General features: G+C 43.6%; 2 protein-coding genes across 4 annotated transcripts in view; one reads left to right on the top strand and one right to left on the bottom strand.

The window, feature by feature from the left end:
- rab27b (RAB27B, member RAS oncogene family) overlaps window positions 1–19935 on the bottom strand; it is a 33422-nt gene extending 13487 nt beyond the window's left edge. The window contains exon 1 of one of the 3 annotated variants that reach the window (XM_069513943.1): window positions 19622–19935. The gene's annotated coding sequence lies outside the window, so the exon portion shown is untranslated. Of the gene's footprint in view, window positions 1–4342; window positions 4544–4932; window positions 5011–19621 lie in introns of those variants that run through there. The other 2 variants (XM_020105902.2, XM_020105901.2) reach the window with 2 other exon arrangements.
- A 2233-nt stretch (window positions 19936–22168) lies between these two features.
- brcc3 (BRCA1/BRCA2-containing complex, subunit 3) lies at window positions 22169–24247 on the top strand. Its single transcript, XM_020111963.2, has one exon. It carries the CDS (start codon window positions 22720–22722, stop codon window positions 23500–23502), a length of 783 nt encoding a protein of 260 aa, XP_019967522.1. The 5' UTR covers window positions 22169–22719; the 3' UTR covers window positions 23503–24247.
- Window positions 24248–24464: the final 217 nt, after the last annotated feature.

Below are 24464 nucleotides of genomic sequence, written 5' to 3'. Positions count from 1 at the left end.
AGGGTAAATTCTTACCAGTGTTAGTTTGGATTAATCTCGTAACCACAGAGTCTGATCAGATAGAATATGAAACACCTGGCAGCAGGTGGGCTAACATCTGTACAGACAGCTGGATCTCAAAGGTCAGCGTGGATATAAAATAATAATACAAAGAGGTAGAAGAGGTTTGTTATTATAAATGTTTGACAAGGAGGGATCATCGTTTATTAAAGCACAGAACAATCAGCTGCCAATTCAGAAGGTTGAAGGTTCTGAAGGTTCTGGTCTTTTTAACTATTCAGAATTGGATTCCAACAGAAAGTGTGGTAAGATTTGCTAATTAGCCTTGAAGGAGAACTGCGGCTGATGTGAATATCATTAGTTTGAAGGCAGATTTATTTGCTGCTGGCGGTAAAAGGATCACCAGGTAAAATCCATCCTGCAGGAAATGAATCCTCACTTCGTAGAGTGGGTGAAAGTTGGACTTGCTGGGAGAGATTCAACCAAACAGACGGCAACATTAACGCCGAACAGAAAAACACAACCGAGTCACCGACAGTTCACACTTTGACCGACAATCTTTAAATTCCGATCGGAAACCTTTTCAAGTGGAAGCGCCAAATCCCATTACGCCCGGCCACATGAAACTTAATCAAATACAAATCAAAAGGAAACACCGTGGAATTCAAACTAATGTGGAGACACACAACTGAACATTGTGCTGCAACCTGCTGGTCTCATGACTCCACCTTTAACCCGGTTACAGTTAACACACTCAAGAGACGATGAGCGAAGGACGTGAGACGGAGCTAAAACCATGGACTGAAGATTCTTCCACGATCTTGAACTGGTGTAAAATCAACGGCTCCTCTTCAGTTCAGCTGTTCCTTCATAACAATGAGCCAATATTTACAAACCCAGGAGCCTGGAGACTGTTACAGCTGAATACAGTCAGTCATCATTTACAACATTAGTGGAGGATTAGTTCCAATCAAGTCTTTATTTGTTAAACTCATTTCCATCGTTTCTTTCCTCATCGTTAACTCGCCTCTTCTTAAATCCTCATCTCTTCTCTGCTTCTCCCTCAGCACACTTGGCCTCATCGAGCCAGAGGTCACGTGACCAGTCAGCTGACTTCATTTTGCGATCCCGATGATCGCCTCAGGACACGAGAGAAACACACATCATTATCAGCCGGAGCCGAGCCCGCCCTACTCCTGATGTCCGCTGGGTCCTAAAGCAGATTCACTGAACACTCAACCTTCAGAGACGTGTAGAAACTCTCCAACTCTAATTTATCACCGTCTGGTTTTCCGCCTCTTAATCCAACTAAGGGTTTCCCTCTCTGATCGTGTTTAAGGCCCAGAGGTCAAGTGAACTTTGAGTTATATGTTGTTACATTTCCAGAAGCATGTGGAACTTCACCGAGGGTTATTATATTAAAAAAATGGTGACACATGCCTTCTTTATCAGACTGTGTCTTGTGATTAAAAGAGCAAAACACCAGTTGATGCTAAGCTACACAACTGAAGACAACAGCCGCTGGTCGTTGGCAACTGATCATCAAACTAGTGCCGAGGAGTTTCAAACACTCAAGGGACGTTCACCAACATTCAGCAGAGAGAGGCTGCTGAATGTTGGTGGAGGTGGACGCTCTACTGGATGACATTCCAGTTTTCTTACTTCTTATTCAAGGTGTATGATAAATACACGATTCAAATTACGGTATTTTTATTTGGAATTTGGAAGAAAAAACAAACGAAAATATATATTTTATCCAAACACATACCCAGAGATTTTTAACGGAGAGAAAAATCCTTCCAAAGATGTAAACCTCCGCTCTTTCTCCTGCTGCTTTATTACAAATGAGTCGATTAAATGAGTGGAAATCCACCACAGTCCCACGTGGACTCTGTGCCTAAGGCAGAGGAACTGATCCAATTTCACCACATAAGAAATTCAGCTTTACTGCAGCAAAGAGTTTTAATTTAAAATCCCAAAAGCCTTAAAATACCAATTTTACTCAATTTTTTGCTTCTGTTCTAATGAAATAGTTTTTAAAACACATTTAGAAAATGTGACAAATTCAGAAGAGTTGCGCTGTGTACTCTATGAAGCCAAAGCACCTTGATCGCCCCCTTGTGTCTGGCTGCAGTATAGATCATAAACCCCTTAAACTCAAAACTAAAGTTTGAAAAGACAAAAATTGGGTCTCAATTATAGTTTCTGTCTTTTAAGGTAGTTCTTATCACGCTGGTGTTTGTTCACGTGTTCATATTTCTGAGTTTGGTTTGTATCCAGGAGATTCTGGCTTTATTTTGATAGTGAGGAGTTAAAGATGTTATTCCGTTTTCTGCTAGAAATCCATCAACCTTTGCAACCAATAAAATTAGACATGTGCAGCTAATTTAGATTTAGTCACGATGTCGTAGCTAAACATGGTGTTCTAAAAACTGTTATCCTTAAAGAAGTTGGTGTAACTGCAAAGTCTAACAAATCCTCGGTTCAGGTTTGACATTTCCCTTTAGTCCCGAGAGCAGGACGCCACATTCTCATTCCCACAGGGAGATTCAAACCGAACACCCACACTCTCATGTGATTTTTATTTTCAAAATGGAGCCTGTGTTTTTACCGTTATTGTAAAATGCTCAAGTCAAATATTTACCATAAACTCAGTTGTGTTATAAATCATGAAAGAGGAAACAACTCAGATACGTGAGGAGGAGGACGAGATATTTATCAGTTTATCATCAGCACTTTCTATCTCTATGTTTTCTCTGGATGAGAACAAAACACTCCAAACATGGAAGATCCTCAATCTGACTGCAGAACAAATTCCACTTTAAATCTTCAGTTAGCTTCAAACACCAACAGCAGCGAGTTGACGTCTCTACACAAAAGACAGTGAATTAACTTCTTAGATTTTGTCTTTGACAGAAAAAACTCGATATTCACCGAAAAATGCTACTGATTGTTCTCTAAAATTCTTTTTACTGTTGATAAATCCATCGAGAGGATCAAGACAATGGGTAGTTTGTCCATCTAGACTTCTTGACTTCTCTGCCCTGACGGACCAGGTTCCACGTGAAAACAACCAATCTTTAAAAATGCTTTTGAAAAAGACGGGCACTTGATACGGATTATTTCCAGAGGAGGATTAATACACATTTGATCCTGGGTAGAGTATTTGCAGCAGCAGAGCTGACGGACGACTGTTCTCCACTTCCTCTTAAGACCGACACCTAAAATGACAGAAACTATCTTTTAGGAAAAAAAATGTTTTCGGTTTGTCCCATCTGCTAACATAGAGGAGGCTGGATTCATGACCTATACTGCAGACAGCCACCAGGAGGCGACTGAGATGCTTTGGTTTCACTTTCAGGGAGCCGTCGTGTCGTCCATCACAGTCTCTGCTGCGGAGCTAACTGCTAACAAGCTAGCCAGCCAGAGCTAAGGTAGCAAATAATTCTCAATTAGGTGTTACGACCATTTACATCGTAGTGACATCACAACGTAACTACTGTATTTACACATTAACATTATTTATATTAAAGTTAAAACCTGAATGAAAAATTGAATAAAACATTTTTTCAAGTTGCTGTTGAACAAACAATGGAACCAGTGGTTGGTCGCACATTCACCGTTCACCGCAGGGCCGTCACCAGGAGGGGGCTTTGGGGTTCTTTCACTTCCCAAAATAAAATAATCTTTTCTTATAAAAATGAAAAAGAAATGAACGTAGATAAACAAGTTGAAAACAGCTTTTGGCCACTTTACTGTCTCAAAATCTGTTTCAAAAGAAAACACACAAGTTTCAAACATTTGCCGTCAGAGCAGGAACTTTGCATCATCCTCCCTCAACATCTCAGAGGAAAGACCGGTGCACATTAACCGCCTGCTCGTCACAGATCGAGTTCTAACGTGTTTTTACTTTCGTCTGAGCCGTTTCAAAAAGTGATGCACTTTAAAATGGGTTGTCATTTTCTCTCCTAAAGCACAAAGCCACATTTATCATTTCAGGAGATGTTTGTCCATTTAATGCAGAATTAATTATCTAAATAATGTGAGTGTGACTTCTCTTGGAACTCGTTTCAGATGACGCTCAATAAAAGGTTTTTAAACCCGATGCCCTGTTTTCTAATCAGCCTCTGACTCTCCCTCAGATCATCACCACCGTCATGAGACCGAGCATGAGAGACAGTTCACGACCGGCTTGAAGGAAAGGGTGCGATCACATCCCTCAGATACCCGACTATAAACTCCTGTCGTCCACTGAACCCTCTGTCTCTGTCGCACACAAACCTGAGCTGCAACTGGACAAACAGACCAAACAAACATCCTGCTGATTCTCCGAGCTGCTTACCTCTCAGTGGCTCCGCTGTTGAATCAACAGTGTGAGATCCTGAGGGAGAACGACAGCTGACCAGCAGCCCTGCATCCACACCCAGCCAGCGTGTGAATGAATGACGGACTGAGGCTGGGTCACTGGATGAGTGGATGACTAGTTCAGCTGGAGGCAGCGGAGCACAGAGGAAGTCACTCCCCTCACCGACCAGCTGACTGGCTGCAGGGACGGATGACTCTGACTTAATGTTTGTTGTCTTGGTGGTTAACTTGTTAACATCACTCCAGTAAGAAACTGAATAAATGTGCTTCACTAACCAACTCAAACACTAACTAACCAACCAACCAGCAGCAAAAACAACTGATTGAACTCGTCGAGGAACTGACTGGTGAACTAACTGACTTACATCTGAATGACTGATTGACTCACTAACTGTCAAACCAACTGACCAGCTGATTAACTGGCTGGAGGATTATTTAACCCACTAACTCACTGACAACCACAGGTAATTCCATAACGAATGAGTAAACAAACTAAAAGGTCGAATGACAAACAAGTTAACCGGTTTCAAAATGTAGCGGCTAGTTGATCGCTGGTTAGTTAGTTACCTCCGGACGTTCGCATGCAGCTTGTTCCTCCTCTGCTTCTCTCTGCTTTTGTGAGTGAGAGGGTGGAGTCAGACTAATGTAAACTAACTCTAGACACACACACACACACACACACACACACACTCTTATCAGTTAATAAGTACAGAGCGGATCAGCCTCCAGTTATGCTGGTGCAGGAAACTGTTTGCTGTGTGTGTGTGTGTGTGTGTGTGTGTGTGTGTCTGTGTGGTTGACAGTAATAAAACAGGAAGGAGGTAAAAAATTAAACAGCACAATCGTGGGTAGACGTGAATTCTAAAATGTTGTTAAACCTTTGAATAACTTTGCAAAAGTTTTTGGGACTTCTCGACATGTACTTTAATTTGATTATTTCCTGTTTTACTTTGAAATTATACACCATGTCTGTGTTTTCTCTGGGTCTTGTTCAGCTCCGACAAAACGAAGGAGAGTGATTATTTAAAAGTGAACTGTGGTGGGTTGGATTCCTTCTACTAGAACGCTGTAGAACTTCTGCTACCGTAGTGAGTGTGTGTGTGTGTGTGTGTGTGTGTGTGTGTCTTCAGTTTATTGAAACGGCAGCTTAATGTCTTTAAAGTAATGTATGTCTCAGTTTCACACCTGAAATAAAGTGAGTCACTGTCGCCATGAAGGCAGATTGAGACCGAGTCGCTTTTAGTTCAGGGATAAAAAAAAAAAGAAGAAAATTAATGGTTTTGATTTTGTTTTATAACATTACTACGTGTCGTCTCTAATCATTTCTAATTAAATCTTTCTCAGAAACCACTCAGCAGTGGTATAAATGGAAAACGTGTGCGAGTGGAGTCAAGTGGCTGAAATTGTAAATAGAGAACGTCTCCTGTCCTCTCTCAGCTGGTCAGGAAGTCTCCATGTGTCCGACCGGAGGAGCTTCACGCAGCTCATGTCGGTGACCTTTAGGCCACGTTAAAGGTCACCGAGCCACAAAATCGACAGCTACCACGACAAAACAAGATCCATCGCCGTCTCCACGAGGAAACACTGACAGCAGGAGACGATGTGCTGATACATTAGAAACTGTTCGTCTTCGCAAATCTCTGTTCTTAAAATACATTTAATATACATAGAGGTGAGTGTCTCTGTTAATTTACATAAACATTATATTACTTTCGACTCTTTATGCACATATTAGATGTACAGACCGTAAATAAAGTACGACAGTCAGACCCTGGTGTTTAAATATTGTTCAGAATCGATGATTCGGTCGGGGCTGACGACTCTCACTCCTTTGTCATCTGATGTCAGGCTCCGTTTCACGCGCTGCTCAAACCACAGAGAGCGACAGAGCCTCGGTTTTCAGTGGAGAACAAAGAGTTGAGTTTCGCTTCTTTCGCTCTACTCGCATCCGTTACAGCTTATAATGCAAATTAAAATGCGATTAATGCAGAATGTGAGACGAGTTGTGAATGTTTTCATTCACTTCATCTATTCCAGACACAGGGATCTGACTCCATCCCAGGCCACCGTAACGCAAACCCTCAGACGGCTGGTTTCGTGGGTCAACCTTATCTCCTTAGGTTATGTTTTCATCTGAGCTTGTCTTGTACTCGGCGGAGGTACGAGCTCTATTGGGTGACATGGTTGAATTAGCTGGAACATGAGTGTTTATACATGCGGCCACTCAGTTCATCTTGGGTGAAAGTTTTTATGCTCAATGTGGAATATTAATATTTTTAAACGTTTTAATAATTCACCATTTAGGTTTTGTGGATATGAAAAAAAAGATTTTTCTAGTATTGTATTGTGTTTTTAAAGTTTGGGGTTAAATATCAAGTTACATTTCTTTGTCATGTAAAGATCTGTGATTGAACTCCAATATAAACAGAAACAATATGCAAATATGTGTACCACAGTATAAACAACAACTAAAACATACACCCTAAATACAAGTATAGAAATAAAACAAATTAATAAACGTCCATTATTCATTTTCCCTCCATTTTTCTAAGATCTAATGAAGAAAACTATTTTAAAAATGTAAATATCCACAGACTGAAGCAGGAAACGTCCAGTCTCTACACGATTACAGCCTCATCACATGCTCTCCCAGTCTCTGACTTCATCACGTGACCTCAGCGTGGAGCCGAACAGAGACAATCCCTGTGTGATCGCCTGATATCATGAAATTACACATAAAGAGCACCAGAGAAAAATAAACTGACGTGATGCTGTGACTGACATCAGAGGGTTTACAGGGCGCTCCAAAGTAATCTGGTTGTTCGGGGCAAACATGGCGCCATCGCTTGTGTTTCCTTCTGTTCCATGTGATATGTTTGATAGGAACATGCACTGAGGGCAGCCGGAGATGTGAAAGGGAACTGGACCAAAGATTCCCTGAGATAACACAACCACTCACATCACCGTGCATGTGTGTTGGGGGGCGTCGGTGGCACGGACGCTGGGAAACGTTCAACCCCCAGTTGCTGGATGTGAAAAGGGCAGCTGGGTTCAAACCAATCTACCAAGACTCTGACATGAAGCGTAAACATGGTCCGAGCGGGGCGAATGTCCAGTGAACCGGAGGGAGGCACTCAACAATGAATCGTGTTGATATATCGGAAGCGTATCGCAGAATAAAGACGCACAACTGACACACAGATGTAAATGAACTCACAGCGAGGACACAACAAGGACACGCACAGCTAATATCAGTTCAACAGGATCCACTGATGCAACAGTGCTGCTGCCAGTGTGTGTGTGTCTGTGTGTGGGCGTGCGAGACATATTCCATAACTGCCGACAGTAAAAACCCCCTAACAGGGAGACGCAAGTCAAACACAAATCACTGGCGTCCGACGTAAAACATTACAACCCGCAGCAGAAACATTCCCTCTGAGCCGAAACTGCCTGATCAGATTTACTTGACACTTTTCTGTGGTGGAGATGAAGCAGATCATAAATATGAATCTGACAACTGAGGGCCGGCATCGCTCAAAGATGAACTGTGAACGTAGTCACTGGAGGAGGTCGTCGCCATGTCCATAGACTTCATACAAAGATGGATGAGACGTCTCCGCTTCCTCCCATCGTACAAAAAAAGAAGCTGAAATATCAATGAAAATATTGCAAAACTTCCCATCTCACAATTTACACATTATCCTGCTAATTAACAAACACTTTCTCAATTTCTTTGAGAAAAATAATTACTTTACGTGACTTTAACACAGTTTTTGTTTGGTCCATGTCCCATCTGCTAACATGGATGCGGCTGGTAGTATGACCAACAGGTTGCAACCAGTTCGACCTCAAATATTGTTTATTATGTGATAAACCACTGTCTCCAACCTCTCTAACGCTAGCACTGATGTTCCTGTTCACGTGTTTAAACACCTACTGATAATAAGTACAACTATTCAAATTAATCATTTTACAATTTTAAAACAAATACAGATTTATTTCTGAGCAAAACTGAATTTAAAAAAGCTAATTTTGGGAAACATGCTGCAGAGCTGAGGTGGAAAACACTCACTCAGTCATGCAGTTTCTATTACTGCCCTGTTTACCCAGAGACAGACGCTCACAGCAGCCCAGTCAATGGTCGAGAGCGGTCACAAGTTCAAATCCCAGAATGAGGATAAATATTCCACTTCAAGACAGGGGAAGTACGGAATAGTCAATTTTCATCAGCCGTATTTAAAAATGTAAACTTTACAGTGGCAGGTTTTGAAGTTTTGAGATTTGGTCTTCCACAAAAAAAATTCTGGGTTCTAACAGATTTAGATTCTAAAAATCTGGATCCAACATCTGGATCTCTGTCTCCAGAGATAGAGAAATTTAAAATGGTGATTGTAGTTTAAAGTATGAAAATGTTAGAAACTACGTCACCTCTGAAATGAGACATCGTGAGTCTGAACACAACAGCTTCTCACACACTGGGTAGAAAAAGGTATTAACTAATTAGACACTCTGAGACTCGGGGAATCGCTCACGTTGTTGTTTTCCTGCCTCACACAATGGAGACCAGTGTAGCTCCAGTGCTGGATCATCATGTCCTAATGTCTGCGAGTCAGCAGAAAGTGGAAGTCGCTGATGTATAATGACCACATCCGCTTTTTTTCTTTCAGATTAACAACGTCAACGTCAACGGCGGATCAGGAGAAGAACGGCAACAGTGCACAAGGATGATATCAGCAGAAGACGGTGAGTTCATTCTGATTGATTTCAAAAAGAACTCCTCAAAGAAAACTACGATGTGCGTCCTCTGAGTTTTGTGGATTTTCTCCAAACTTGGCGTGAACATCGTTTGAGAGTGTTTTTTACATTTGGAGCTGATGGGGTGGGGGTGGGGGTGGGGACGACACTGATGTAGTTGAGAACTGAACATTTTAAGCAGAATCTACAGAGAAATCCACAATATTATTCAAGCTAACCGGACACTTCATTCAGGTCGTCTTTTCATCATATCCGCTTCATTCGTCTCCGCTATAACTGAGTGTGCACAATAAGGAAAGTGATACGTCCTGTCTGCCCAGGATGGTAAAATCTTTATGGATGACACAGACCAACGGCCACAGATAGGGTTTCTCCCGTTGGTCAATCTTTTCGATGCCGTTTTGTTTGAACTTTTTAAATATAAACCATCAACTTAGTTACACTAACTATAGGACGCTCACCTGCAAACACAGATTCTCTCACACGAAACGCTCTTGCTCACGGAGGAAGGCAGAGCGGGGAGGTTTTTGAGGAGGATGGTTTTTCAATTCAGTTTGGTTTAATGAGAATGGAGCCCCCCCCCCTCTTCATCCCCGTATAAATCACCTACTCCTTTGGGGAGATAATCACTGACACAGTTACGTTTACCTCATCTTCAACTGGTCCCTGTTTATCTGTTCTTCATTCTGACTGTTAAATGCTAACACACACACACACACACACACACACACACACACACACACACACACACACACACACACACACACACACACACACACACACACACACACACACACACACTCTCACACACTCTCACACACTCTCACACACACAATCTGCTGGAGACTCATACATTTTTTAACAGCACTGGTGTCGTTAGTCTGTTCTTCCTCTCTCCTCCCTCGTACCTTCTTTCTTTTTCCGCCTGTACCTCTTTCCTCGGTAAAAGGTCACATGTTGTCTTTGGGCCTCACATAATGTCACTAATTAACGGGGCACAGACGGCTGCTCTGAGCACAATTAGCACTTTGAGCGGCTGCGTCAGTGACTCTGGTCTGTCGGGAGGAAAGGCGGACATTGTTACAGAGCCTCAGAGTTGAGAGATGGAATTGGTTTGATTGAGTGTTGGACCTTGATTTCAGGAGATCCCATAGAAATCCACATTTTATTCAAAGTAACAGGGAGTTTCATTTTGGTTGTATTTTACTTGCGTCGTATCTGATTTATTCCAGACATACAACAACATATAATGAATAAAAAAAACACTGCTCGCTATAGTTTCATTTGGATTTGGCCGCTTGAGAACTGAGTTGTCTTGCATCATGTGCCGCTTGTGTGTGTGTGTGTGTGTGTGTGTGTGTGTGTGTGTGTGTGTGTGTGTGTGTGTGTGTTCACCAGTAGATTATATTGTTTGTCACAGTTAACACACTGCCTGCTGATTAAATTTATGTACGTGAGGGAGAAAGAGACACCTCTGTCTGACTTATGAGAAAGTCACGTCAGCTGAAGATCAGCGTATGAGTCACGAGGAAGAAGAAGAGGAGGAGGAGGAGGAGGAGGAGGAGGAGGAGAAAACAACACGGCCAAACAGAGGAAGAAAAGAGAAGTTGGACAAGGAGGTCGAGGAGGAGAAAGACTTTGGAGCAGAGGAAAGGAAAAGAATAGCAAGAGATAAAGTCTGCAGAAGGAGGAATAACAGAGAAAATAAAAACTGAGTAATATTTAAATCGTCACCAGGGGATTGGGGGGGTTCTGGGAGGAGCGAGACAAGAACAAATATCTTCTCGTACAGTATTTTTTGCAGGTTTCAGATTTTGATTTATCTGGTACTGGACTTTACTGGACGCAGACGTCAAAGTGGAAAGACGAGGAGACTCAACATCAACAGCTTTTGAGAATAAGAATCAGACGCCGGTGTGAATGTGCTGTAAACAAAAACCTTGATCGTTCCACAGCAGAGTCTGAGTCAGACCTGCTCCTCTTTACTCTGAACTCTGATTCAAGAACCTGCAGTTGCTCCACTGGAAACCCTCAAAGAGCTGGAGCAGCTCTCACAGGTGGTCTTCAGCGCTTCCTCCAGCGGCACCAGAATCAATGTTCATTGCGTCCATTAGAAGATAATTTCCAGGCAGAGCCGCCATGTTGCACTGGCAGCCGCTGAAATCCCACAGGGACAGCTTCATGTTGGAGGAGAGTCAGGACACTTTCTACGCCCACAAGAGCAGGAAAAAAAGACCAGAACGCAACGAGACGCTTGTTATTTATTATCCCATCAGACTTATTATCGCCACATTTACACCAACTGACAGGCTGCGGGTCCTGGCTCCTTCTCTGAGCGGTCTGAAAGACAGTCTGGATAGTTCCATCCCTGATAGTTTGGCTGAAAACAGACCAACACTCAGAGTTGGCATTGAAAATGAATGTCAGACGCATCATCTTCTTTGCTTCATCTACATCAACTAGTTCCTCTTAATTGATTGTTGGAGGCAAAGTTGTTGTAAAGCTGTAGTTTGTGTTGAGACAAAATTCAACATTTAAGAAATGTATTTAACATTTTTAGAACAACCTCCCTGCAGGTGTACTTTTAATTTACAGACTCAGGTCACCGGGACCTTTGACCACTGAAATCAAATCAGTTAATCCGTGAAATGTGAAAGGAATCTCTTAAGGCGTTCTTAAGATATCCTTTTCAAAATGTGGCCGACAGATGAACGAACAATGTGTAAACATAACGACTCCAGCCACTCAATGATAACATGTTGGCCTTGACCTTTGGGAAACAAATCGAGTTATAAACGTTCAAGTAAATACAAACTAAAATAAGATTCATCGTCATTTCCCCTAATTTAACAGATAATATTTGATTCGATTTTTAAATGTACACTTTCTGCAGATGCTTCAAACAGGACATGAAATCTCTAAGCATGATACATAAACTGTCTGAAAGCATCTTCCGCCCCTGGTCTGTGGACTGAATGAATAAATAACGGCTCATGTGTGGATGTATGGTTGGAAACTGCAGTGACTCCCAGTTGATTCAGCTCAATACGACCTCAGCCATAAATAATGAAATCCTCCTCCGAAAACCATCCAGAGAGGAGAACGAGGCTGAGGCTGCCGCCCGAGTATCGTAACTCGTCTGACGCTAATGAGGCAGAGACGTTAAGAGGAAAAACAAGAGGGGGACTGAAAGTGTAGACGGAGGAAGAGATGAAGAGCAGGGAGAAGTGAGGAGTTATAATTATAATTTACATCAGTGTAATAAAACATGAAATGACATATGGCTGCTTGAATCTACTTGCAACCACTTATGTTGCATATGTCTTGAAAGATAATTTGCTTTTTCAGATGATGTGATGATTTAGAGGCGTAGAAGTAAAATGATCTGGAAAAATAAAAGATGAGCGTGAAAAAAAAAACAACCCTCTTCCTTTATCTGACCCAACGTTTATCATCCATACACCGTAAATAAAGGTTTCTGTCATTTTAGGTGGTTCTTATATTTCACTAAAAGTTTGATGGAACCTTGAATCTCTGAACTTCCACACGACCGTCGCTACAACACTTTAAATGACGTTATCTGTGCAAGATGGCGGCGTTCGTATCCGATATTTCTCCATCATCTGCCGATGTTTGATTGTTTTCTCCGTCTCTAGAGAGAAACCTGTACATTCAGCTGTTTATTGATTCTTATACTTGACGTCAAAATAGGCAAGACGTCATCACAAGATATATTTTAACTTCATTTTTGTAAAATATTAAGTTTAATAATTATTAATATTCATAATCCACCGCATCATAAGATTTAACATAAACTGTGCGGCTGAGGAAGGAGAGAGGTTTAATGCACGAGAAAAAGAGGGAGTGACGAAGACGAGAGAGGAAGAGAGAGAAAGCAGAGGGAGGGAGGACCGGCCAGTTGCCTGGTGACGGAGGCAGAAGGAGCAGAGGGAGAGAAGGTGAAGAAAGGAGATGACGAGGAGGAGGAGGAGGAAGAGGAGGAGGAAGAGGAGAGGTGTGGGGTGGTTTTCCAAGTGCAAAGAGTTACTGGTCACGATGTTGCTGCCGTCCCACCCACTGCTCCCCCTCTCTCTTTCTCTCTCTCTCCCCGTCAGTGGAGGAAGTGGAGCCGTCGTCTCTCAGGTTTCACGTCTTTTTGACAGTTTATGAATCTGATTGTTGCCACGAAGGAGAAATCTTAAGTTTTTAGCCTCAGTCAGAGTTTTTAAATCTTCAGTCAGGAGCTTTTCTGAACGCTGATTAATTAAATCCAATAAATCTAACGTGCCAGTGCTTCACAGTTTCAACAGGAAACACATCACATCACAGGAGCAGGATGTTTAAAACGCAGCTTCATGAACACTTCAGGTTCCACTGATTTAGACTTTCTCAGTTATCTAGACCAGCACTTCCTCGAGCTCAAACCTCCACCGAGGCCCAACAGTCCCTTAAATTCAATCAAGCTGCACCGACTCACACACATAAATATCAGTCCTCGAAATTTATGAATTATTATTATTTTCGTCAAGATCTCTATCCAGGGGGAAGCTACATCCACACTACAACCTGTTTAAAAAGCATCTCTGCTGCTACGTTTCCACCTGACGTCCACACTAGAGAGAGTCTGAGTGCTGGTCGGTCAGAAACACGTTCGACCGGCGCTCATGTTTCCATCAGAGCCATTAAAACATTTGGATCACATTCCCCTCGTCAACATGTGGCTTTGAGCTTAAGCTTGAACATCAGTCATGTTTGTTCTGTCAGACTCTGAGGTTTGGTTTGTAAAGTGTTTCCACCTCAGATGATTTTCTCATTGCTTTATCTCTCATCCTCTCTTTCACCCCATCCCTCTCTTCCCCTGCCCTACATGTGCGTTTTCTCTCCTTCTGTTTGACTCTCCCTCGTTCCTCTCTTCTCTCCTGCTGCTTCTCTCGTTCTTTCATTTCCAAACCAGCTCACTTTTCCCCTTGATGTCGTCGCCACAATGAGCCGCGGGGAGACTTCTGACGTACATCAAGCAAACTGCTCTCAGCGTGACGGCGGAGATGAGGCATCAAACCAAGTCAAGATGAAAAACCCTTGTAGACTTTATAACAGCAAATGAAAGAAAAGCCAACGATCTACAACTAAATTAAAAAAGGTTGTAACTGTCGGTTTCAGGGTTTCAGGTCCTCAGGCAGAGTGTTTGTGCCATGACCTCGTTTTCAGAGCGTTTCTTCTCTCACAGCTGAAGCAGGGTTCACCGCCGGAGAATCACAGGAAACATCACGAAACATCCCGAACAACCATCACACTCACACCTACAGATAATTTACAGGGTCCAATTAACCTGCTTGTCTTTGGACTGAGGGAGGAAGCCGCAGGGAAGGGACGTGTCTTCAGCTGAAGCTCCGGGTGAAGTCACGCTTGACTACATTTTTTGTTTTTAGTTGCATTTCACTTTTTTTTAAAAACATCCTGTTACACCACGTGTGTCTCAGGGCCGATCCCTGAAAGTCCACAGATTGAGTCATCAAGCTTCTTTTTTTTTTTCTCCGTAGAGTGAGTGCTCCGTCTACTTCAGGGGACGTTTCAGTCCCCAGAGGCAGCTGCGGAGTGAGAACTCCTCACTTTCACGCCGCTCTCTGAGGTAAAATCATTCCAGTCCATCAAGTCGACTTGGTGCCAGGAGCACGACCTAGATTTACTCCGAGTGAGTCGTGCTGCTGTCGCCTCAGATAATCAATATTGATGAACAGCGCAGCGTCGATATCACAAAATGAATAATGGCTGATTTACGATTGTCTCAGCATCTTTATCTGTGTTAATTATCCAACATCGGTCTTCTCTGTGTGAAGCTTTCATTACATTCTTTGACTCGCGGTATTTCCCATGTGTACAGCCATCGTCATGTGACTCGTAGGAAAGTCATATGGTTCATCGCCGCAGGAGTTTGGACGTCAACAAACACACAACTGTTGTTTTCTGAAACACAACATCCCTGCTACTGCATTAATGATTCTTTTTGTGTGTCGCACAAACTCCTCTCATATTCACACACACACAATCACACACACACACACACTGGACCGCAGAGTCCAACAGAGACAAAAACAAAGGCCTCACACACACACAGAATGTAACTGGCTGTATATTACAGATATTGATTAACAATCCTCTCAGCTCAGAACATTATTAAAAGTTAGATCGAGAAGATAAAAGCATCTAAAGGACCAGGAACCAGATTGTTGATAAACTGACCATGAATTAATACACTGGAAAGTAATGAGATCTATACGTCACTGCCAAGAATCCTCCACGGGACTAAACCCAGTCTCATCTTTCTTTCATTCTCTCTCTCTCTCTCTCTTTCGGCTTCTTTGTCGTTTATTTGCTGCTGGAAAGTGTCAGGATGAATTGAAGCTTCTGTCTTTGTTTCTTCGTGTACACCTTCATCTCTCTCAGCAGGGATTTCTCCTCTTTTATTTGCTGGATGAAAAACAAGTCTCTCTTCTTTCTCTCTTTCTTATTCTGCTTTGACAGGTAGCGTGTGTTTTTTTTTGTTATCGTAGCTTTGCTTCACACAGGCTCCGGTGCAGAGATGTGGAGGAGACCTGGAGGCACAACATTTGTACATCATTTGCAATCTCCTCTGGTTCTGGGGAAAACCTTCACATTTTTTTTCTGCACATTCTGAATTATTATACTTTCCTCAGCGCTCTCTCCACTTTGACGGCTGGTCGAGGAAGGACAGAGGGATCCTTTGATTCTTTCTTCCCCTCCACAAGTCAACGCGAGTTAAATTTTCTAAAATAAAAAGCGCAAACGCTGTTGTTAAGTGTGAACGGTTTTTTTTGGGGGGGGGGGTTTATTTGTCAGGTAATCAGACTGTGTCTCTGCTCCAAAAGGAAGCAGCAGATTAGGAATTAATTGCAGCTTTTTAATAATTAATGTAACCAGCAGCTGTCAATGTACCATATTAAGAGAGGTGCCTTAGGGTGTGTGTGTGGGTGTGGGTGTGTGTGTGTGTGTGTGTGTGTGTGTGTGTGTGAGTGAGTGAGATATTTGTGCCACACAGAAAAAAACCGGAGGAATCCTTCAGAGATCGGTGAACCTCTGCTGTATATAAATCAACATCAGCCTCCGTCATTAAAGCTGCAGTGCATGGCGAGGAGACCCTGTCACAGGAAGTTGTGATCCTGGTTTATATACGAGTGAGGATAAAAGGGTGCAGCCGAGGGGAGAGATCGCACTGCAGCGCTGATTTACTGTCCACAACAAGGATTCGCTATCGATCCCGGTCAAACCCACAAGCTCCTGTTCTCACTCTTTCAATCCATGTCCATTTCTCACAGCCCCGCGTCTGTGGAGCAGCAAACTTCGAGGAAAGTATCTATTGACACAAAGCCTCGGGGATTAGAAATAAATCTGCCAAGGCAATTTGTACTATTTCAGCTCCTCAGTATTTTGTCAGCTGATAAGTAACAAGAAACCTGACAGGTGGAGAAATGTCATATTTGATGTGACCCAGCAGTGGTGTCTTGTGTTCTGTGACAAAGTCTGGATAGATTCAACTTTGAGTCCAACTTTCCCCACAGACCTGAGCTCTCAGTCAGGCTCCACTAAAAACTCTGACTCAAACGGCTGCAACCTGTAATCACGGTCAAAACATTTCCGTTTGTACATTCCTGATGCCATTGTCTTTTAATTTCCATGAGCTGCATCAACCGTTTCCATGGTAATGTCTGAAAAATCCGGTTGTGCTTTTGAGGTTTATCCGCAGAGAATTGCAGCCCCCGAGAGTTCAGGTTAGGTGTTTTGCTGTGATGATTCTCTGTGACCTTTTAACACTGGGACGGCTCCTCCTAACCATTCTGCCCTTTTCGTCTCGCTCTCCGTCTTTCTCTGTCTCCGTCACTGTCTCTCTTCCCTCCTCCTGCCACCCTCCTGCGGTGTATTGACTAGAAACACCAGGAATCAGCCCTTCGGAGATGACTAATGCATAGATAAGATTTCCACCTGATACCTGGCTGCAGTGTTTGTGTGTGTGTGTGTGTGTTTTCCTGAGAGTACCGTCTGTGAGCAGAATTAAGTTTTACTGATAGAAATGATTCTTGGCAGATATAATCCGGTGGAGATAAAGCTCAGCCGCAGTTTCGAGCCAAAGAACCCAAAGTTTTTTTTTGTTTTTTTTTTCCACAGAGCCAATGAGCTAAATTGCAAATCTGAGCTGGAACGAATAAACGCTGATCAGTATGAACCCGGTGATCAGCTGGAGATTTATCTCATCAGAAAACAGTGTTCAGCCAACAGCAGTCCACTTTTGATGGTTATGAGTCAACTGCTCTATCACTTTCCTCAAACTGCCCGTCGCTGCAGCTCCTCTGTTTAGCCTCTGTCTCAAACACTTGGGTTTAGCTCCCCCCCTCGTTATAAAGCCCAGTGTGTTGTGATTGGTCAACCGCCTCCAGCCCATGAAGGAAATGTCTTTATACTTAATTTTTTTTTAACTTTGCTGAACGTTTACATTAACGACACACTGGAGGAAAAAGAAACACTGAAAAAAAAAAAATATATATATATATATATATATATATATATTCACACCCACTCGGACCCTCTCTATTGTTTTCAGGTCTCTGCAGCGTTTGTCTTTCGGTTCATTGATGGAGAAGCTGTGACACATTCAGGTTAGTGATCTGATCCCCAGTGTCTCGCTCAGATCAACCAGTCAGTCTGTATCATTCACAGCTGGATAAACTGGAGAGCGGCCGGAAAGAAAGAGGCAACAGACTCAACGAGAGTTTATCACGTAGAATCCAGCTGACGCCTGGTTTACGTAGAAATTAAAAACCCAAAGTAACTGCATGTGTGTGTTGAACCAAGTTACTTAATGTATAAATGAAAAATTCAACCTCATCCGATCATTTTATTTTGTCCAGCCTGTCGACCCACACACCCAGCCGACATTTCCGGAGGCCGACATTTCCTACATGAGCTGTTGACCAATCACAACAGAGTGGACCAGCTGGCCAATCACCATCCACTGACATCAACTCTTTGACAGAGCAACAGCCAATCGGGACACCCCAACCAACCAACGCTTTTACTTCCTCACTCAGGCGGTAATAAAACACTGCAGCTTCGGCTCAGGCAGGAATAGAAAATACAAGTTAATTTGAGTCTTGTCTCTTTTTATTATTTCTTGACAAATTAAAAGCTATTTGGAGGAAGCTGAGGTCGTCGGTGTGTAATAACACGGGCAGATAACAACCCCGTGAGCTGAACGTGATGTGTAACCTCCACTCTGGAATCATCACCGACGAATCAGCCCGGTCTGATCCTGGAGACGTGAAACAATAAAGCTGCCGGCGGCTCGAGGGACACGACTGCATTACCCGACCAATAAAGACGGCTTCCTCTAATTACCTCTGTTTACAGACTGATTTATGAGTCAACAAATACCAGGATTCTGCCGGCGGGACGGAAGAGAGATAATCGTTACTGTCACGGTATCAGTGGAGCTTCTCGTGAAATGTTAGAATCTAAATAATAGCTTTACAATGAATTTCAAACAAGACAGAAGCTGAAAAAAACTTACGATTATTTCAAAAGTTCACATCCAGTTGGAGCTCAGGGCTCAGACCGAACTCTAATGGTCGAATCACTTGCAAATACAGAAACATGCTGCAAATACAGAAACACGCTGCAAATACAGAAACACGCTGCAAATACAGAAACACGCTGCAAATACAGAAACATGCTGCAAATAGCGAAAACGACACAGAAAATGTTTCCAGGGGAATTTAAAAAAGTTCTCGCGTGTGTCGTCAAATTGATGAAGTCGTTTCCTAATTAGCACGCAGTCGTGTGGACGTATCGTGAAATACGACACACTAATGTTACCTTGAATGAAGTTGGGGATTTCTCTGGGTTTGAATAAAGTAAGATCACAAATCTACTTCTCATATAACACAGACATTTTAATATTATCCAAACTAACCAGGACGCAAAGAATCATGTATGTGAGGATCACACACTGCAGCCATGAGTGTAACACACACACACACACACACACACACACAGAGACACACACACAGAGACACACACACACACACACAGACACACACACAGACACAGACACACACACACACACAGACACACACACACAGACACACAGAGACAGACACAGAGACAGACACAGAGACACACACAGAGACAGACACACACAGACACACACAGACACACACACACACACACACACACACACACACACACACACACACACACACACACACACACACACACACTCACTGAGTGTTGGACACTTTGCTCCTCCAGCAGCCCCGGCGCCGGGCTATGACTCATGCCGCCTCCCTCGCACCGACACCGGGGACGACAACACGGAAACGCGCCGACAAACAACAAGCAAACAACCGTGCGTGTGAGGCACGACGAGCCCGGAGCCTGGAGGCAGCTCCGGGGACGTCTCCCCCCCCCCCCAACGTCTCCCGGGACTCACCTCCGTTTGACGGCACAGAAACAAAGTCAGACGCGGCTCTCAGGTGTCTGCTGCTGCCGGACCAGTGCGTCTCCTCCTCCTCCTCCCAGGCGTCGCATGTCTCCCACGGTCCCAATGAGGCGGAAACCCCGGTGCAGAGGACCAGCCGCCCGGCCCCGGAGCTCGGTGTGACGGCCCGGCGTGGGTGTGTGAGAGCGGGCGGCAGCGTGAGGAGTGTCCGGGCTCAGCGCAGCGTCTGGCGGCTGTGAGGACGAAGATCTGCGGCTTCCTCCAGGGTGGGCTCCTGCTGCGTTCAGGGACCGCTCACTGCGTCGGATTTGTTCTGATGATTTAAAGGTTCACTGTGTAGGGTTTAGTGACATCTAGTGGTGAAGTGTCATGTTGCAACCAAACACCCCCTCCTCCCCCTCACCTCCATCTTCTCCTTCCTGCCATGACAGAGACGAAGGGCTTCGTTCAAGTAGAAATTAAATAGTTCCCTCAATAAATTTGGTAATGGACCAAAATTAGAAAAGTGAAGCTAATAATTCCTTCAGCACCTGAAGGCAGCATCGTTTCGTGTACGGCGACTCCACTTAACTGTGTTAGCGAAGTGACGTCACTGGGTCCTAACGCCCGCAGGGTTTCCTCCTCGATCACTTCGTCCTCAGTGTTCAACAGGTGAGAAGAGAAAAGAGAGGAACAGAGGGAAAACACAGGAAATCTAATCTTTTAAATATTCATATTAAAGCAATCAACTGTAAAATACAATGTTAGAAGGCCACAGGTGCTGGTTTGTGATGTGAGGATCCATTAGGAACTATGAAATAGAGTAGATGTCATTTATAAGTGTAATTCAATATATTCAGTAATATTGATAATTCATTAACTGAGGTGGGTTCGTATCCATGATATTTTGGCTTCATTTCTACATAAAGGGACGAAGTTTTCTTTAGAAACTCTTGACAAGAATAAATTGGTACAATAGACATTCATAAATATATGAAAACAAATAAAGGAATAAAGGAAAACAGCATTTTAACACAGTACCACTGAGGGAGCCTTTCTATACATCTACACAAAAATGTGTTTTACATTTAAAAAAATGTCAAAATGCAAAACAAACACAAAGACCAGTGTGTTAACTGTATAAGAATTAAATATTCATTGTGTTTGACAGATAATCAACTGACAAAAAGGATTAATGAGCAGAGCTTTCATGTGATTTGTTGACAAAAAGAAAAATAATATTAAAAACCTGAGCCCTGAGGATTTTTATTTCCAGCAGCGGAAGAAGAGCTGATTCTAATAGACTCTAATATACAGTTTAATAAACAGCCTTCTTTCACCGGTGGTTAATACTTTTAATTTTGAATCATATCTACTCACAGGGCTCCGGTTAATCTTTCAGTCAAATCCCATTGGCTGCCTCTCAGTCGTCATGGACACCACACGCCTCTGCAAACATGTGAGCTGCCAGAGCAAATGGTCTGCAGCTCCTGATCACACATGTTTTCAGCAAGTGCATAGTGTGTGTGTGTGTGTGTGTGTGTGTGTGTGTCAAGCTGCATTCAGGATCAAAGTTTTACCACCACAACCTGTTGCCATAGAGACATGACAGTGAATTCTCTATTGAAGGTGCTGAGAGAAGAAAGTGAGAATCGTTCACGACAAGAGTTCAGAGAGGAAACATGGCAGCGTGTAAACATCCAACAGTGATGTAACAACGAGATTCACGTGTCGTGTAAACATCAGAACCTTCATATGGAACTGAGCTAAAGAAGCATTGACATGTTTCCTCTCGTTGTACAAAAATGAAGCCAAAGTATCCCAGATACGAAAGCTGCCATTTAGCCAGAAGATCCAGCAGAGAGTCCGGGGAGGTGCAGGTGCTGCAGCAGGAGGTGGAGGCCGTCAGTCCCAGCAGGAGATCGATGAGCTGAGGAGGAAAGAGCTGGAGAAGCTCTCGAACACAGAGCAACACATCAAGTTCTTCAACAACGTCCCGTCTCTGTCAAGTCTCAGTAAACCTGCTAACCCCAGACAGCTTCAATTTCTGTCCTCTGTGACGACAGCTGAGTCAGAGGTCAGATCCAAAACTCTTCAGTCACACGTGGACCAAGATCTCACAGGCAGAGACGGAGGGGGACATTTTACAGCCACAAGAAGAACCCGGAAGACCAGAGAAGAAATCTTGAAACGTTGACAACAAATCATATTGATTTGGAAACAAGTCTTGTGCTCTGGAGTGTCTCAGGTGTTACTACTTTCTTCTCAGGCCCTCTGGCCTCCACAGTGGGAGTGAACCTGGACCACAGAGCAGACGTTCTGTCCTTCTGAAGCGTCTCTGACACCAGCCGCTCCATCAGGGACTCTGTGTTTTTCAGCACGTACACAACCATCGATCTGCAGCTGAGCTGTGTGTGTGACAGAGGCTCAGCTTCACCAGATCAATGATCACAGAGATCAATGATCTGATTCAATAACAGCTTTTGGTTTTAGGAAAGATTTCCATGAAACCTGGAAGAAGGATGAGACATAGGCCAAGAAAGTTTTTTTTTATTTTTATTTTTTATCACTTTTTAAGATTGTTTTTAATATTTCCTTTTGACACTTTCACTGATTTATCAGAGAATAATTCATGGATCTTGATGAAAACAATATTTAAGAGACTGACATATACAGTATGTACAGTATGTATGTATGTAAATAAAATAAATAAATAAATAATTATTATAAGTGGCCACATATGAATGCTTCTCTAATAATAAGGATTTGAGGTAATATTGAAATAAATACTTCAAATGCCTAAATTAATTCAGCTGTTTTAATATATTTATATACTATTTATATTTGAAGTTGACTATTTTATAGCCAATTAATTTTTGTTTATCGATTGGTGTATTTATGAACTTATTATAACAGAATCACTGTTGATTAAAAAAACACATTTACAATAAATGAATTAATGAGACAGAGCGGAACCTTTGTCAGGTCACCGCAGCCACCCGGAATGTTTTTGTCGCAGTACGCGAGAACGCGGAAGTGAAGCTCTGCTCCTGTGTTGATGTCTCATGTCTTCGTCTCTTTCCGGGTAAACCCGCGGACCTGAGGGAACCATGGCGGTGAGCGCGGTTCACCTGGAGTCCGACGCCTTCCTGGTGTGCATGAACCACGCGCTGAGCACGGAGAAGGAGGAGGTGATGGGTCTGTGCATCGGGGAGGTGGAGACCTCGCGGATCGTCCACATCCACTCCGTCATCATCCTCCGCCGCTCCGACAAGAGGAAGGACCGGGTGGAGATCTCCCCGGAGCAGCTGTCCGCGGCCTCCACGGAGGCGGAGAGGCTGGCGGACATGACGGGCAGGTCGATGCGGGTGGTCGGCTGGTACCACTCCCACCCTCACATCACCGTGTGGCCGTCCCACGTCGACGTGCGCACCCAGGCCATGTACCAGATGCTGGACCAGTGCTTCGTGGGCCTCATCTTCTCCTGCTTCATCGAGGACAAGAACACCAAGACGGGCCGGGTGCTGTACACCTGCTTCCAGTCCGTGCAGGCGCAGAAGGGCTCCGAGTACGAGCGCGTGGAGATCCCCATCCACGTCGTGCCCCGCGAGGCCATCGGCAAAGTGTGCCTGGAGTCGGCCGTGGAGCTGCCGCGGATCCTGTGCCAGGAGGAGCAGGACACGTACCGCAAGATCCACAGCCTGGCGCACCTGGACCCCGTCACCAAGATCCACAACGGCTCCGTGTTCACCAAGAACCTGTGCAGCCAGATGTCGGCGGTGAGCGGGCCGCTGCTGCAGTGGCTGGAGGACCGGCTGGAGCAGAACAAGCAGAGCATCGTGGAGCTGCAGCGGGAGAAGGAGACGCTGCTGCAGGAGCTGGCTGCTCTGTGAACCCGGTGGACAGGGTGGAGGGAGGACAGACTGGAGGGTGGAGGAGGACAGACTGGGGGGTGGAAGGAGGACAGACTGGAAGATGGAGAGAGGACAGACTGGGGGGTGGAGGGGGACAGACTGGGGGGTGGAGGGAGGACAGACTGGGCAAAGACAACGTACTTTCTGCAACTTATTTTATATAACTTATATAATTCAAACATTTAGTTTCAAAAAGGAGGTTGTTGTGAATCTGTCTTTTGTTTGGTGTCAGTTACTTAAATAGTTGTAACTGGATTATTTTCAGTTCATGGATCAGTTTCGTTGTTCCGCAGATTCATAGTTTTGTTAATTCTGTTTGGGTCTCGATGTTAAAGAAAGTGATAAAACAACCTTTGTCCCGATCGATGACACATTTGAATAAATTCTGTCTTGACCGAGGTCCCGTCTCTCCTCCAACTTGTAAATCTGTCCAACACTTTGTGTGTCATCCTGCCAACAAACAAACTAATGAACACAGATGAAGGTAAAATGCATTAAGCATCTAATTGAACCTCCCCTTTGACGGACAAAGATAAAATGTGCCTTCAGACGAGTTAAAGTGTTACTGTGGATACTGTAAGATGTTTATGAAGATTATGGGATGTAAAGCACATACTCGATGCTATTGGATTCTAATAATTGTTTTGCTCTCGTCACAGATTTACAAATTCTGATGTGTGATGTTTTCTTCCTCCAACTATAAAATAAATCATTTTCTTATTTACGTCATCGCTTCACTTCTGTTCTGACACAATGAGGAAGATGATGTTTATAAATGTGTCTGTGAGTAACTCGTCTGAAGTTTCAGTCTTTTATAATCAAGAACAACCACCAGAGTTTTCAGACCGGAAACTTTAAAAAACCTGTTTTATAACAACGGGAACATTTTACGAAGATAAACCAACGCACCACACGTCACTGAAGGAAATAACAGGAGCTGT

This window comes from Paralichthys olivaceus, chromosome 18 (assembly GCF_024713975.1).
Source record: "Paralichthys olivaceus isolate ysfri-2021 chromosome 18, ASM2471397v2, whole genome shotgun sequence".
NCBI lineage: Eukaryota > Metazoa > Chordata > Actinopteri > Pleuronectiformes > Paralichthyidae > Paralichthys > Paralichthys olivaceus.
The sequence above is the reverse complement of the archived record's forward strand: the minus strand, read 5'-3'. Positions and strand labels throughout refer to the sequence as shown.